The following is a 14,806-nucleotide window of genomic DNA, read 5'->3' as shown; positions in this document are numbered from 1 at the left end:
CTTGAACTAGGGGTTTCATAAGAGCTCAACATTAATAACCAGAACGGGCCGTGTGTTTTGTTTTGTTTTGTTTTTCATGCTACTGCAATTTCAAAAAATTTAAATGTGTTCTCCAATTCCTACTACAAGGTAAAATACCACATCAGTGGGGCAGGCCACAAAGGGCTCTTAAATAAATAAAACTTACTGACCTTTTTCAACCTCAAGAAACAAAACTGAAAAGGTTAAACACATGAAAGATATGAAACAGAACTGTCCCGAAAACAATGCTAAGAAGTAAAAACTGCTCTACTGCTCAGTGAAGCAGACATCCACAGCCCCTGCTGTATGTTCCTTGGTCCTTAAGAGCAGTCATTCTGCCTTGTAATGTAGGAAAAATATCAAGATGCCTATTTGACATATAAAGATAACCCGTGTCTGCAATTAAGTAAAAGCATCTTCCTCTGTTCCGTTTACTAAACATTATAAAAGAGGGTTCAGAGTGTGAATCTTGTTTTCACTCACTTCGAGGACACGGAAGTAAAAGTAAGACTTGCATAGAGAAAAGTCAATGCCAAGGCCCAGCAATGGCAATGACTCTTGGTCCTAAACTGTCTTTCAGCAAATAAACTGGTTTAATTGTCCTACAGGCCATAGAAACAAGTCCGGTCACAAAACAGAAGTGGGTAAAGGGGATGACTAAGCTTCACAAATGACATATAAAAAAACCAGTGTTAGGGCTTCCCTGGTGGCGCAGTCGTTGGGAGTCCGCCTGCCGATGCAGGGGACACGGGTTCGTGCCCCGGTCCGGGAAGATCCCACATGCTGTGGAGCGGCTGGGCCCGTGAGCCATGGCCACTGAGCCTGCACGTCCGGAGCCTGTGCTCCCCAGCGGGAGAGGCCACAACAGTGAAAGGCCCGCGTACCACAAAAAACAAAAAAAACCAATGTTATCATAAGACCAACATTATTCCCAAGGTAGTGATCTGTGGCAGTAATCTGTGTGATCTTCCCCTCCCTCCCAACATTTTTACAATAAAGGAAAAAATCACACACGAGCAAGAACCAAGAGCCTAAATGTTGTGAAGAAAAAGGAGGGAGTTCTGCAAGTTAATTGGAAAGAATATGAATGAACACACACACACACACACACACACACACGATTCACACTGTTTGTGGTAGTTATGTTAAGTCACCACAAACACTGAATTAGTGAATACTGAACCATTCCTAGGGGAACGATGGGGTTAGGTTCCTTCAAGCCTCTGGTCACAATACTGTCGTCAACCAATCAATACATAACCTTGTTTTATGTGTTTCTGTTGAAAAACACATTATTTAGTATATATTGCTGCAATACTAACCTCGAACCCATGGCCACTATACCTCACGGCTGAATGAAGCTTATCTAACACATGTATTTTCTCCCTAAGACACATCACAGCCTCCTTGCGCTTAGGAACACTAGAGAGCACTTCAGCACTGCCCCTGGGGCCATTTTAAAGAGTGAAATCACCGACTAAAAAGCACAAAAATGCAGTACTAAACAGACCTTGAAAAGGACGCTTGTTTACATGAGAAGAGAGGAAGTAAGAAGGCAGAATGTCACCTTATTCAACCTCAGCTGGGAACATGTGTCAGACAACTGAAAATTTTCACCACTCTGCACATGTCTGTGAATGACCATGAAAGCACCAAAGTACTGACTGGGGGGTTACAAATATATTTTAGCAAGTAAGCCAAGTTCCCAAATACAGGATGCTTAAATAATCAGGTCTGACATATATATATATATATACACACAGATATATGTACATATATGAATGATAGTCTTAGAAATGATCTTCGTATCACCTAGGTGTTTCTATACACACACACATCAACTGTAGTACGTTTGTCCTTCCAACCCCAAATAAACAGTACCAACCCAACGGCTAACGCTGAGCAATGATGTCTGACAGCTTAACTGCTCGTAAGATGGGTCCTTTTCTCTGTTAGATATCTGAATGAGGGCAATCAACATCAATGTGTTAGTTCTCATATTAAAGGAGTCTGTCTTTCTATTTTTGGGGTTTAATATTGTTTCCGTGTTTTACCTGTATAGGCTTTAAAAGGTCTTTAGAAAGAAATACTCTTTGTTGATCTCCTAAAAAGCGAACAGACGTTATGGATCCCAAACCAGCTTTGTCCAGCAGAGGTCTGTACATCTGAAACAGAAGAAGATGTTCTGGCATCGTAACTGCTGCAGCGTAATTCTGAAAACGGGGACTGGCAATATTCCATTCACGTGGAGAGAGATAAAGCCATTCAGTCGTTTATTTACTACCAGTACCTCAGTAATAACTATTCATGCAACCACAACAGGAGCACGTAATTTTTACCCAGAATCCATCATTTAAATGCGATACACATTTGAGAGTCATTAACATATAGGTCTGGGGCCACAGATGCATGGCTTCCCCCAAATCTATGCAAAATATTGCTTTATGTACATTTTTGTGGGGAGACAGGGCCATGTTTTTAGCAAATTTTTAATAGATGGGGGAAAAATACAAAGAGCAAAATACAACTTTAAACAAAACCCGACACCACTCAAAAATCTCCAGCAGCTCTTCTGACCCATGGGCAAAATCTTAACTTTGCTCATACGGGCATGCAGGCCCTTCACAAGCTGGTCAGCCTTTCAATCGTCCTCTTAGCCTTTCAACTATCCAATCTGCCCCTTCCTCCTTCAAGCCCCAGCTCTCAAATAGTCTGAACTGTCCTCTCTTGATCACTATTTTCCTTTAACTGCACCAGACTTATGGTGTGGGAATGGCACAGTCATATACTGACTGCTAGCATCTTTAAAGCCAAAGAAATATGAGCCAGAGGGAAACTTAAAGATCATGAGACCCAAAGAGGAAACCCTTACAGGGGCCAGGCAACAGCTACTTTTCAGCTTCAGCCTACTGCTGCAACAAGGAATTGCTATGAGGCTCCAGTGTTGCCATATCTTGCCATTTCTCCAAGAAAAACTGGAACTCTAGATTTTTAAGGACATTCTCTACATTTTTTAAATGTAGACAACTAATTTAGATTTTCTTAAAACACTGTGAGGGTCAAACCAAAAGGATCTGTATGTCTGTATGTATCTGCTGGTTCCTAACCACTGACCTAGACTAGACGTTCCCCACATAACCTCCACCTCCAACTTTTCAAGTGAAGAAACTGAGGCCCAAGAAAAGTCAGGGGTCAGAGTTGCAGGGTTCCTAGCAGGGCTGACAGGAGGTTCTGGGGGTTTTTCTGAATCTTCTACATTGTCATATCTCTGTACTATTATTTTCCAGAGGACCAAATATAGGCATTACGTATAGATTTTCCCTGTTTCATTCATAATGGGTGAAATACCCTCTTTTCAGGAGTTAAAATAAGCCCGAGTTTTACTCACTATCGCAGGCCACTGAACAATTCGCTCAGAAACTTCAGGAGACTTTCGTTCAGCCAAAACCAAGTTATGTTCCACTAAAAAGGCTCTCCTTAGAAGGCTGTAGACGTCTATCCATCTTCTCTTCCTCCAAGATTCCCCATCAAACTCCACACACACCTAAGACAAACAAAATTGAAGGAAAGCAGACTTGATTAACAAAAATAAACATGAAAAATGCCTAAGTTGAATTATACCCTCACCATTCTACTCGAGTCTTGTACCTGAATACGCCGCCCCCGACTCCTGCTCTCTTACTTACCTTTACCACAATAAACTAACCAGATCTGTTAGAACCAACAACCTTTGGCTCCCAAACCACTTTGGCAAGCAGAGTCAAGGGATACGGAGACCAGTCTCTGCCCTCAAAGTAACCTCTGGGAAGCCTTAACAAAAAAGAACCCCCATGTAGAAGGTTTTTACATATGTTAATTAGACATCAGAGCTTTGAGAATTCAAAGACAGAAATCTGAAACCCAAAGTACTTCTCGCAGGGCATTGTAATTCTATGTTGACATTGTCAGTGAGTTTAAGATGACCGCCCATCAACACAATCCACCACTGGCTTCTGAATCCCTCTGGTAGCAGTAGGACCAGGCGCTTTCAACACTTTGAGTTGAATAAACTGGGAAATTTACCTCCGAGTTTGAAATCCAAGACAACTTTGCTACATATAGAAACAAGTAATTGATAAAGGACCCCAGAATTTCCCAAAACTACCTCTAACTTCTTACATGAAAATTAAACTACCTTTGAAATACTATTTTCCAAGTAACTATGAAGTTTTCTGCTTCTGATCTGCAAAATACCGTTTAGCTCTAAAGTTAAAACCCTTATAATTTGTACAGATATTTTAAAACATAAAAAAAGAATTCAGTCCAAAAGTGGGTCTCTGACAGTAACCCATAAGTAGGAACCAGTCACAAAACCTTAAAAGTCATATAAATGTAACCAAACACCTTAGCTTCCTTAACCCATTATGAATACGCTACCGTTTCATTTACTCTAAGTCTTTTAAAATGTTTATGTTTTAACTGAGATACAATAAACTCCCTCAATATTCAGTGTAAAAATCACTATTTTGGGCTTCCCCGGTGGCACAGTGGTTGAGAGTCCGCCTACCGATGCAGGGGACACGGGTTCGTGCCCCGGTCCGGGAAGATCCCACATGCCGTGGAGCAGCTGGGCCCGTGAGCCATGGCCGCTGAGCCTGCGCGTCCGGAGCCTGTGCTCCGCAACGCGAGAGGCCACAGCAGTGAGAGGCCCGCGTACCGCAAAAAAAAAAAAAAAAAAAAAAAATCACTATTTTAATTTCATTTAAAAGCTCTCCTCTTAATAGAGTGATGTCTCATTTTTGGTTTCAAAGAATTAGTTAATAAATCTATCAACACTTCATAATTTCATAGGCAATCATATCTCCCTTTTCAACCTTTAACTTAAAAAAGTTTATTTAATTTCCATTTATTCATCAGAACCCAATTCAAAAATCCTTTCCTCAAGCCTTCCCTTACCAAAGAGCCCCTCTCTCTCCCAAGAGAAGTCCCTTGCTAATTGTACTCAAAACTCTGTACTCTTCTTCTGTAGCACTATTCCACATTTTGAATTATTTATTTGTGGTCAACTGATTGACATATTAAAAACTCTAATCGGTCGAAGTCTGTCTTTGTTAACTTACCATGTATTTCATCAGTCAGTACTCAAATACTTGTTGAATGAATACATTTCTCTCTGAACTGGGCTCTTACCTTGTTTCTCTCATCCATTTGGAAGGCAGGAAGTTCCCAACTGATATACCACTAGCCTCAATCCCAAACTTTTCCAGTTTTATGGCTATAGACTATCTTTAAAATCAGTGAAATTTGAGACCCATCCTATCCTTCTCCCCCAACCACAACATATGCACCCCTAATTTCCCAGGCAACTTCCCCTGAGAAGCTGCATATCTTCTTGGTATGGCAGGCTTTTAACCTTGCAGTTGTTACAGAATAAGTGTAAATGTGTTAAGCACCTACTATGTGACAAGGCCCTGCGTACTCCACCTTGGTTCTATGTATTCCATCACCATAACCAACCAGTCCTTCACATCGGGCTTCAGAGACTGCCCATCTTCCTTTCTGTTTGCCTAGCCACAGAATCCAGGGCTTCTGACATCTCCCCTAGTCTTTTTGCCCCACAGCACATCAACCTCAAACCCAACTTAGCTTTGGATGACAGTTTTCCCATCAACGTAGTGTAAGAGGAATGCACATCCATACACATCAGAATCAGAGAGATCTGGGTTTGAATACCAGCTATGTTGAAGCTTTCTTAGAATGATTTTACGTGCATAAAATAAAATACGTAGGATTACAAAGGAAACCAATTAACTGTACCCAGGTCAAAAAGCTAAGCTCTCTGAATCTTGTGTTCTGGTAGCTTCAAAATGAAAGTACTAAGACCCACCGTTCACTGAATTGTTACGTAGATTTTAAAGGCAATTTATGTTAAGTATCTGGCAAGGAGACTAGGTAGGTTTTTTTTTTTTTTTTTTGCGGTACGCAGGCCTCTCACTGTTGTGGCCTCTCCCATTGTGGAGCACAGGCTCTGGACGCGCAGGCTTCAGCGGCCATGGCTCACGGGCCCAGCTGCTCCGCGGCGTGTGGGATCTTCCCAGACCGGGGCACAAACCCGTGTCCCCTGCATCGGCAGGCGGACTCTCATCCACTGCGCCACCAGGGAAGCCCGAGACTAGGTAGTTTTAAGACCTCCGTGGTAATTCAAATCTTAATTTATCAGAGTATCACTTCTTCAATTAGGAATGGGAGGAGGAAGACTTCAATATGATTATCTAACATCTACTCAGAAAAAAAGTAATCTATGATCTTAAGTGGCTTCCCAAAACGTATGCAATATCACAGTTCTTATCATATCTATAAGCTATCTATAAAGCTTCTGATCAACCCTAAACCAAATTTTAGACAAGGTGCCTCTTTATATCTCAATTATTTTAATATAAATTTATTTATTTATTTATTATTTACTTTTGGCTGCATTGGGTCTTCATTGCTGCACACAGGCTTTCTCTAGTTGCAGCGAGCGGGTGCTACTCTTTGTTGCGGTGCATGGTCTTCTCACTGTGGTGGCTTCTCTTGTTGCAGAGCACGGGCTCTAGGCACGTGGGCTTCAGGAGTTGTGGCACACGGGCTCAGTACTTGTGGCTCACAGGCTCTAGAGTGCAGGCTCAGTAGTTGTGGCGCACAGGCTACATTGCTCTGCGGCATGTGGAATCTTCCTGGACCAGGGCTCGAACCCGTGTCCCCTGCATTGGTAGGCGGATTCTTAACTGCACCACCAGGGAAGTCCCTATATCTCAATTTTTGAGTAATCTGAAAATTAAGTTTAGTTCTTTAAAAATAAATAAATTTAGTTTTTTAAAAATAAATAATAATACTTTGAAGTATTAGGTTGTGTTGGTCAAAACTTCACATTTAAAAAGATGACTTTTAAGGGGCTTCCCTGGTGGCGCAGTGGTTGAGAGTACGCCTGCCGATGCCGGGGACACGGGTTCGTGCCCCGGTCCGGGAGGATCCCACATGCCGCGGAGCGCCTGGGCCCGTGAGCCATGGCCGCTGAGCCTGCGTGTCTGGAGCCTGTGCTCTGCAGCAGGAGAGGCCGCAGCTGTGGGAGGCCCACATACCGCCAAAAAAAAAAAAAAGATGACTTTTGAAAAAATATAATAAAACCAACAAGTTGTGAGCTTTCTTAAACATTCTTTAAAAAGTTTCCTTTTTATCATAACTACGTATCTTTCATTTGTGCCTTGAGGTCTGAAGTTCTATATATAAGGACACACACCCCCACCCCCACCCCCCACCCCCAGCACCAAAAGCCTCTTTTACAGAAATTTCTATTTAAGAAAAACCACGGTAAGAATTCAAATTCAGGGGGAACTAATGTGATTTGACCAAGCTCCCGCAAAGTGACAGATACGACTAGTTCTCATTCTAAATGGTGTTCTTTCCTCCACCATCCCTTGGTCCACAAAGGAGATGTTATCTGTGCTGTCTGACTCCAAAGGCCAGAAAAAGGCCTATTAGTTACAACTTACTACTTATAATTCCCAAATTTCCTATTTAACAAATAGGGCATTTTGTAAATACGTGCCTATTAGCTTATAAAATTTCTTGACCAGATGTTGGATATTTCAAGTTAATTATTTCAAGCTGTTCTTCCCAGAAAGATAAATCTCTTTCCTTTAAGATATATGAATTAATATTATCTAATCAAGCTAATCTCAAAACCTCCACTTTTAGTATACACTAATCTTACGTAAGTATATGATTTTGAAAACTATCAGAATGGCCAAGTAAAATGCTTCCAAGTTTAAAAGTAGGCACTTACACAATGGCATGGTTTTTAATCACGAAGTTTTTAATGACATATCTACTCTATGCCCAGTACTACGGTACAGAATATCACTTATTTCACTACTTCACAAATTAAGAATTAATTCATTATACTTCTATTTATGTCTTCTTACACCTAGACTCTTATCTAAAATCCCAGAGTCTAGCATTCAATTATAGGGGTAAACACTTTTTATTATTACACTGTGCTAAGTTTCTCATTTTACATGGGTTGACTGTCAACAGAATCCACCAACATTCAAGTTTCAACCGTATGCAAGGATGAAAAAACTAGGCATTGATTGGTCAAGGTATCCAATTGCCAAAAAGCGCTTTAACAGCAGAAAATGGTACATAGAGTTGGCAAGTACTACTCATCTGCTAAGGACATCCCAAAGAACTAAGAAGGGGCAGAAGACTCAAGGAAAAAGTAGGTTCAAAGCAAGGAAAAGACTTAGACAAACAAGTTGGGGAAGGAGGGCATTCCCAGCATGCGTAGAACAAAGCCAGTTAAGAAGCAATCTGCCTCACACTCAAGTAAACAGAGTAGCATAAAAAGAAGGTTAAAGAAGTCCTTATAATCACACCTAATTAAGATCTGTTGTTATCCAAGTTAAAGAGAATGCCAATGCTCCATCGGAAGATAATTTCTGAACAGCTTTTCTATATACGAGTAATAATTTTATGATTCCTTCATCTGTTCAAATATTTTAGCAAAAACTACATGCCAAGCAATGTTCTCAGTGCTGGGGATACTGAACCCAGCAAAACAGAGTTGCTCTAACCTCACTCTATCTGAATATTAAAGCCTAGTGTTTAAGGTCTGGGGACAAACTTGGGCAAGTTATTTAACTTGTTTAAGCCTCAATTTCTAACACTAAAAAATGTGGTTTACTATCTAGGAATTTTGAGAGGATTAAATAAAAGTATTTACTGCATGATAAGTATCTATTATGTCTTCACCTAACTTCTTTGTAATCAACTACTAAACATTGTATCTGAGTAAGTGACTTTGTTCCAAAGTCTTTCTCTAGATGAAACAAAGTTAACAAGCCTTGGTCTCATTCATTTCAACCTCAACTAAGGAAGCAAGTCAGTCTAGACAGACTTGTACTTCTATCAGTACTAAAACAGTTGCACACTATTTGAATTTCATTCGTTCATATTCATTGCAGCCCCCACAACCCACTCCCAAAAACTCAATATCCCTAAGCCCAGGTCTTAGGCATTGTCTTAGTTACTCAGTTCCTGCCTGCATCTGGCCAAACACAATAGGTTTCAATGTTTCAAAAACTGTGTTTTTGCTAACACAACATATCCTTAAACTTACACCAATTACTTTATCTGCTACTCAATTAAGGAATGCAGCAATAAATCATGATTCGAAAAGAGAAACTGAGTAGATTTCTTACATGAGGGCTGAGTTGTGAAGTCTGTAGGTAAAGCAAAAAATCCACTACAGTCAAAATTGTTTTTGAATTAAAATCCCTGTCGTCTCCAGGTTAGGCCCCTTAGTGCAGTGGAAGACACACATAGCCAAACTTGGATTCCAATGCTCCCTCTGTCACTTAGTAGCTAACTATCCAAGTCTGGACAAGATTTCCTTTCCTAAATCTATTTCTTTATTCTGAAAATGAAGATACCACCACCACTTCAAAGGCTGGGGGTGGGGGAGATGTGGAGATTTAAAAGAACACACATAAAGGACCTCCTAGGTTCCCTTCCCAACCCAACAGGTCTGCAATCACTGCTGAGTAAGGAAACACCTAGTCTCTCATCATCTGCCAAAGAACTAAAGACTGTAAGGATCAATCCTGTTTCCACTCAAATCGGGTAAAAACAAATGCACTGGAGAAAATTTTACTTGGCAGGTGAAATAAACCGCCACAACTATGACTGAAATCTACTACACAAAGCCCATTTTATTGAGAAAGATTATTAGCCTAAGCAAATAGGCTGTAGCACATTACCTTCTTTCTGTAAACATCAAAACGCACCTTGCTAGGAGTGAAACCAAATTTCACAGTGTACGACAGGAGTCCTCTGGTGGCAGAGCCTTTGATCAGGGAGCACGATGATTAAGAAGGTGGGCTCAAGGGTCAAAACTTTCTGGGTCAGAACACAGGTTATGCCAATTCCTTGAACAGTGTTTCAGCAATCAACACATATTCAACTGCCAATGCGAAAACTTGCTTCCCTTATTTGAGCAGTTTTCAAGAAAAAGCAAAGATAATGACCAAGTGAAGATACTGAAACATATCCGTTACTCAGGATGGAAAGCTCTTCTGTTCTGACAAGCTTCCTTCAAGTTATCACCACTTCGGAGTCTTTGTTGGGGACCTTTTTTCAGTTATTTTTGCACAAAGGAGTCTTTGTTGGTACAATGGCTTCCTCACTGGTAGTTTCCACACAATCCTTTCACACCAATACTTCTATTAGGGAGTACGATCAGAATTCATCTCTTTTTGAAAAGATCTAACTGAAAAAGGTTCTGCGTGTCATTCTGATTAAAAATCACTGGCCGCACTCGTTCCCATTTCTCTCCCTCCCCTCAAACACCCAAATGGAATATTTCAAAGCCATCCCTCCAACACACCATATAAGGGGCAGCTCCACCCCAGCCCTCCATATATGGTCATATCCCACACCCACTCACAGACTCATCAGAGACAACCAGGAACCCACTCCTGCCCTGACCCACCATATACGGACAAATACCCACCTTAATATACTGAAGAGAATTAAGCTCCTTCCTCTACACTCACACTTCTAAGTCTGAAAGTTTAAGAAGTTGGGTGAAGAAATTAGAAGGAACAAACAAAAAACCCGACTGAAAGCACTTCTAAGCACTAGTGCTCAATTCTCAATGATTCCAAACGTCACCCAGTTGCCCAACTTGATATTAACAACACTCCCCCTTCGGAGAAATCATCGTACAGCCCTAATGAGGCACAGCGCGTGCAATAACTAATCATGTCTGAGCAACCCTAAGCCCATTATTAAACACGGGCAACTCTAGGCCAAACACACCTCGCTCTACACACCATTTCAAAGACTTTCAAGGTCTACTTTTCTGCACCTTCAGATCAGATGCCAACTTTCTGGTCGCCTTTTCAGAAAAAGGGAGGGAGGGTTGCTGGCTGTCTCGTTACCAAGGTAACTAGGAAACGTCCGACTGCCGAGGCCCGGGAGCCGGTTTTACCTTCAGATCCTTCTTAGTAACGTCGGTGTGGGAGACGGCTCGAATGGTCCCGGAGAGCCAGGGCCACTCGGCGACGCGCTCCAAGTCCCAGCTGTCGTGGCCGCCGTCGCTGCCGTCGGCTGCGGACAGACTGAGGAATCGCTTCCCTACCAATACTGGCCAACTTTCTCCGAGCGTGAGCACCATGGCTCCAACGCTGCAGGAAGGGCTCCTCCCTGCAAAAACACAAAAACAAAATGCAACGGGGGCGGCCGGCGGGAGGGGGCCGGGAAGAGAGGTCGGTGGGGGAGGCCAGGGCGGAGGAAAGGGTCCTAATCCCGATCGGAGGAGAGGACCCCAGGCGGCGGCGGGTGAGACGGAGGACCCGCACCCGATCTCTCCACCCGCGCCCTCCCCGCCCCCCGATCCCTCCCCCACCGCAAACACTGGCCCAAGCGTCGCGTGACCCTGGCTCTCCCAAGTTTCGCTTTTCCAAAACCTGAAACCTAAATGCAGACAGAGTGAGGGGAGAATTATTCGTGGCTTAAGTGGATTTTAAAGTGTTCGCCCCTCACCCCGGAAAAGGCCCCGAAGCAGAGGCCCCGTCCCAGGCGGCCGGGTCCCCGCCCCGGGCAGCCCCGCGGGAGGGGCGAGCCCGCCGTTCCGCACTTGCCCCGCCGCCCCGCCCCGACACCCTTCTACTCCGCCGCAGACCCCCAGCCTGCGCCGCAGCGCGGGGGCGGCGGGGCCGCGGGCTTGGCGCCTTCACCTTTCTTCCTCCGATCCCTTCAGCCGAGGCCGTGGCGCTCTTACCCCGCCTCCCGCCTCCCGCCTCCCTGAGTCACCGGCAGCGGCCACCGTTTCCAGCCGCCCAGCCGACTCTAGCTCTCTGACTTGGTTCAAGAGCTCTCACAAGACACGCACAGCCTCCCGGGCCCGCCCCCTCGGAGCCGCTTCCATCGCTCACTGGCTGAGTCCAAGGAGCTGGGCGAGACTCGTGGGGAAGGAGCCCATCGCCATTGGCCGCCCCGGCGAGGGCGGGGCGAGAGAAAAAAACAATTCCTCGGCTGCCTCCTCCCTTTCCCCTCCCCCTTCCGACTCCCGGACGACCCCCATTAGGTTAAAGTACACCGAGCGTAAGCGAGGGATCCCTCCGCCACAGCCATTCTTTCCATTTGTTGCCTCACGGGATGCAAAAAAGTCCAGAGAAATCGGTCATCAACTTTAGTACCCAGAGGAAAATTGCACTGGTGCACAGATAAGACTGAATGGCGAACCCCAGGGCTGTAAGTGCTTATTGGATTGCTTTTCAAGTGCGTAGGCTGTCGACCGAAGATAGGCTTTTCACTTGGCGGAAGAATCTCACAGGAAAGGGGTGAGGGCGGTGCAGAGTCAGCGGGGGAGGGAAGGGACATGAACGTGCGGTTTGAAGCGTACTCAGTTAGAGGGAGGAGCGACGGTGCTCTAGAGACTCTCGTGCGCAGGCGCTTCGCGGAGCAGAGGCTGGAGCTTGGGCTGCTGGGCGAAATGGCCGCGGGAGGCGCAGGCGCACGTGGTGCTGATCATGGAAGTCTAAAGTCCGCCATTTTGAAGGAAAAATGAAGAAAGGCATGGAGTCCCTGGGAAATGACGTTAATTAAATCTAAAGCAAAACATGCCGTTCAGTACAATGCAGAATGGGTTTTTTTCTTTTTGTTTTTCAATGTAAAGGGAGGATGAAAAGATATTCTGAGTCTTACAGTGAAATGGAAAGACTAGATCAAGGTCATAATGATGTGAGAGATATGAAGAGGAGGTGACTCTGAAGGACAAAGGAGTTGAGGGGTGATTGTGTCTTTTGGACCTGAAGTTTTTTGGTTGAATGAAGAAAAAACGGAATGAAGTAATTGAAGATCTCTTATTTTATAAAGGCTGGTGCTTGACCTGGCATCACATTTAATCTTTAAATGAAGATTAAGTGAAGAACTCAAGCTCCCAATTTTACAAGTGTGAAAACTGAGAATCCGAAAAAGTTCAGAAATGTATTCAAGGAATTATAGATAGAAGTTAAATCCAGGTGTTGATTTTCAACATATATGTTCTGAATACATGACATTAAATAAAAATTTTAATTAAGAATAAACACTGAAGAATTAATTTGATTTGTAATTTACAGACCATTGAAAAGGGGGAAAATGGAACAGAGAAAACTTGTCCAGTACAACATAAGTCAGAATGGGAAGAAGGGAGGAATAAAAAAAGAAAAAAGAAAAAAAACCTAAGCAGAAATATGGTAAATACTAAAATAAAATAAAATAAAATTAGAGGAGTAAGTCTAAATATCAGTATTTACAATAAATATAAGTGGGTTAATTTACTCAGACCTTAAAAAGACACACTGGATTAAAAATGAAATCCATCTATAAATTGACCACGAGCAAACTCCAACAACAACACAGAAAGCTTAAAAATAGTGGGTTAAAAGAGTTTGTAATCTAATGGTAATTGAAGGAAAGCGATATAGCAATGTTAATATAATTGAAAGCAAAGGCATCAAAGAGAAAAGGATTTTATACTAATAAAGGATAAAGTCCACAAAGATAACACACACCCTTGAACTATTGTGACTCTGGGAACATATTCTAGCCTATGCTAAGACTAAACTTATTAGAAAATTTTGACAATTTGTAATAAGAGTACAGTGAAGATATTTATAAATACATCTACCCCAGAAATAGACATCTCAGATTTTTAAAGTAAGTGAGGGTATGGAGGATCTAGATTACATAATTAACTATTAATGTGAAAAACAATAGCTGGGAACAAGTTCTATCAAACTTCAAATAACATGTAATTCCTAGGTTACATTCATGGTTCCAGAACTTAAGAAAGATGGAAAGTTATCCAATGCATCTTATAAAACTTGCAAACCCCTATTATCCAATCTGAACCAGTAGAATACAAGAAAGGAAAACGATAGTTCAATCACACTTATGAACAGAGATAGAAAATTCTTATATAAAACATCAGCAAGTTAAACCCAGCAGCATATTTTTAAAATAATCACCGTGATTAATTAGGATTATTATATGAATATGAGGATATTTCAAGATTAGAAAATTACTATAACTCACCACAACAGGTTAAAAGAGAAAAATTGTGTTCCTTTTAGTAGAGGCTGAAAAGAACACACACTCACAATGAACACTGAACTACCATGAAAACTAGGAATATTAAGAGCACACACATATTTAATGCTTATTCATGATTAAAAAATAATTTTAAACTTCCTAGAAACCTAGGAATATAAGACACCCACCTTAGAAAAACACCTTCAAATATGAACTAGGAGACATCGACAAAGTTGTTCATTTCAGCATTGTTTGTGGCTGTGAAAAATTAGAAATAATCGAAATGTGCTTCAATTAAATAAATAAATGAAATGTGATACATATAGTGAAAAGCTGTAGAGCATTTGAAAGGGAATGAAATATAGATGTACAAATAACGATAGATTAGCAAAACACATTTTGAATGAAAAAGAAAGTTCCATTTGGCAATATTTGAAAATACACACACACAACTTACCCTATACATGTTCTATGAAATATATATATTGAGACTCATAACAATGGTTACTAGTATTGGAGGGTGCACACTAGTATTGGGGGTGTTGGTCAAAGGTGATTTAGCATTGTTTGTAATTCATTTTTATAAGGCAAAAATATTCATGTTACTTTTGAAATTTAAAGCTATATTTTAAATCCTATGAATGTAGTTTACTACATTAACACTCAAGAGTATTCATGACAAATT

At 42.0% G+C, this 14,806-nt stretch overlaps 1 protein-coding gene across 8 annotated transcripts in view; it reads right to left on the bottom strand.

The window, feature by feature from the left end:
* The window catches only part of KDM3A (lysine demethylase 3A), a 62,807-nt gene extending 50,876 nt beyond the window's left edge, over positions 1–11,931 (bottom strand). The window contains exons 1-5 of one of the 8 annotated variants that reach the window (XM_032652319.1): positions 11,781–11,913; positions 11,033–11,247; positions 9,828–10,262; positions 3,410–3,565; positions 2,076–2,186 (exon numbers count right to left, since the gene is read on the bottom strand). In XM_032652319.1, coding sequence (XP_032508210.1) covers positions 2,076–2,186 — 111 coding nt within the window. In that variant the 5' untranslated portion in view covers positions 3,410–3,565; positions 9,828–10,262; positions 11,033–11,247; positions 11,781–11,913. Of the gene's footprint in view, positions 1–2,075; positions 2,187–3,409; positions 3,566–9,827; positions 10,519–10,552; positions 10,606–11,032; positions 11,248–11,780 lie in introns of those variants that run through there. The other 7 variants (XM_032652320.1, XM_032652324.1, XM_032652317.1 and 4 more) reach the window with 7 other exon arrangements.
* Positions 11,932–14,806: the final 2,875 nt, after the last annotated feature.

Source organism: Phocoena sinus, chromosome 13, assembly GCF_008692025.1.
Source record: "Phocoena sinus isolate mPhoSin1 chromosome 13, mPhoSin1.pri, whole genome shotgun sequence".
NCBI classification, from domain to species: domain Eukaryota; kingdom Metazoa; phylum Chordata; class Mammalia; order Artiodactyla; family Phocoenidae; genus Phocoena; species Phocoena sinus.
This window is presented reverse-complemented; position numbering and strand designations above follow the sequence as displayed.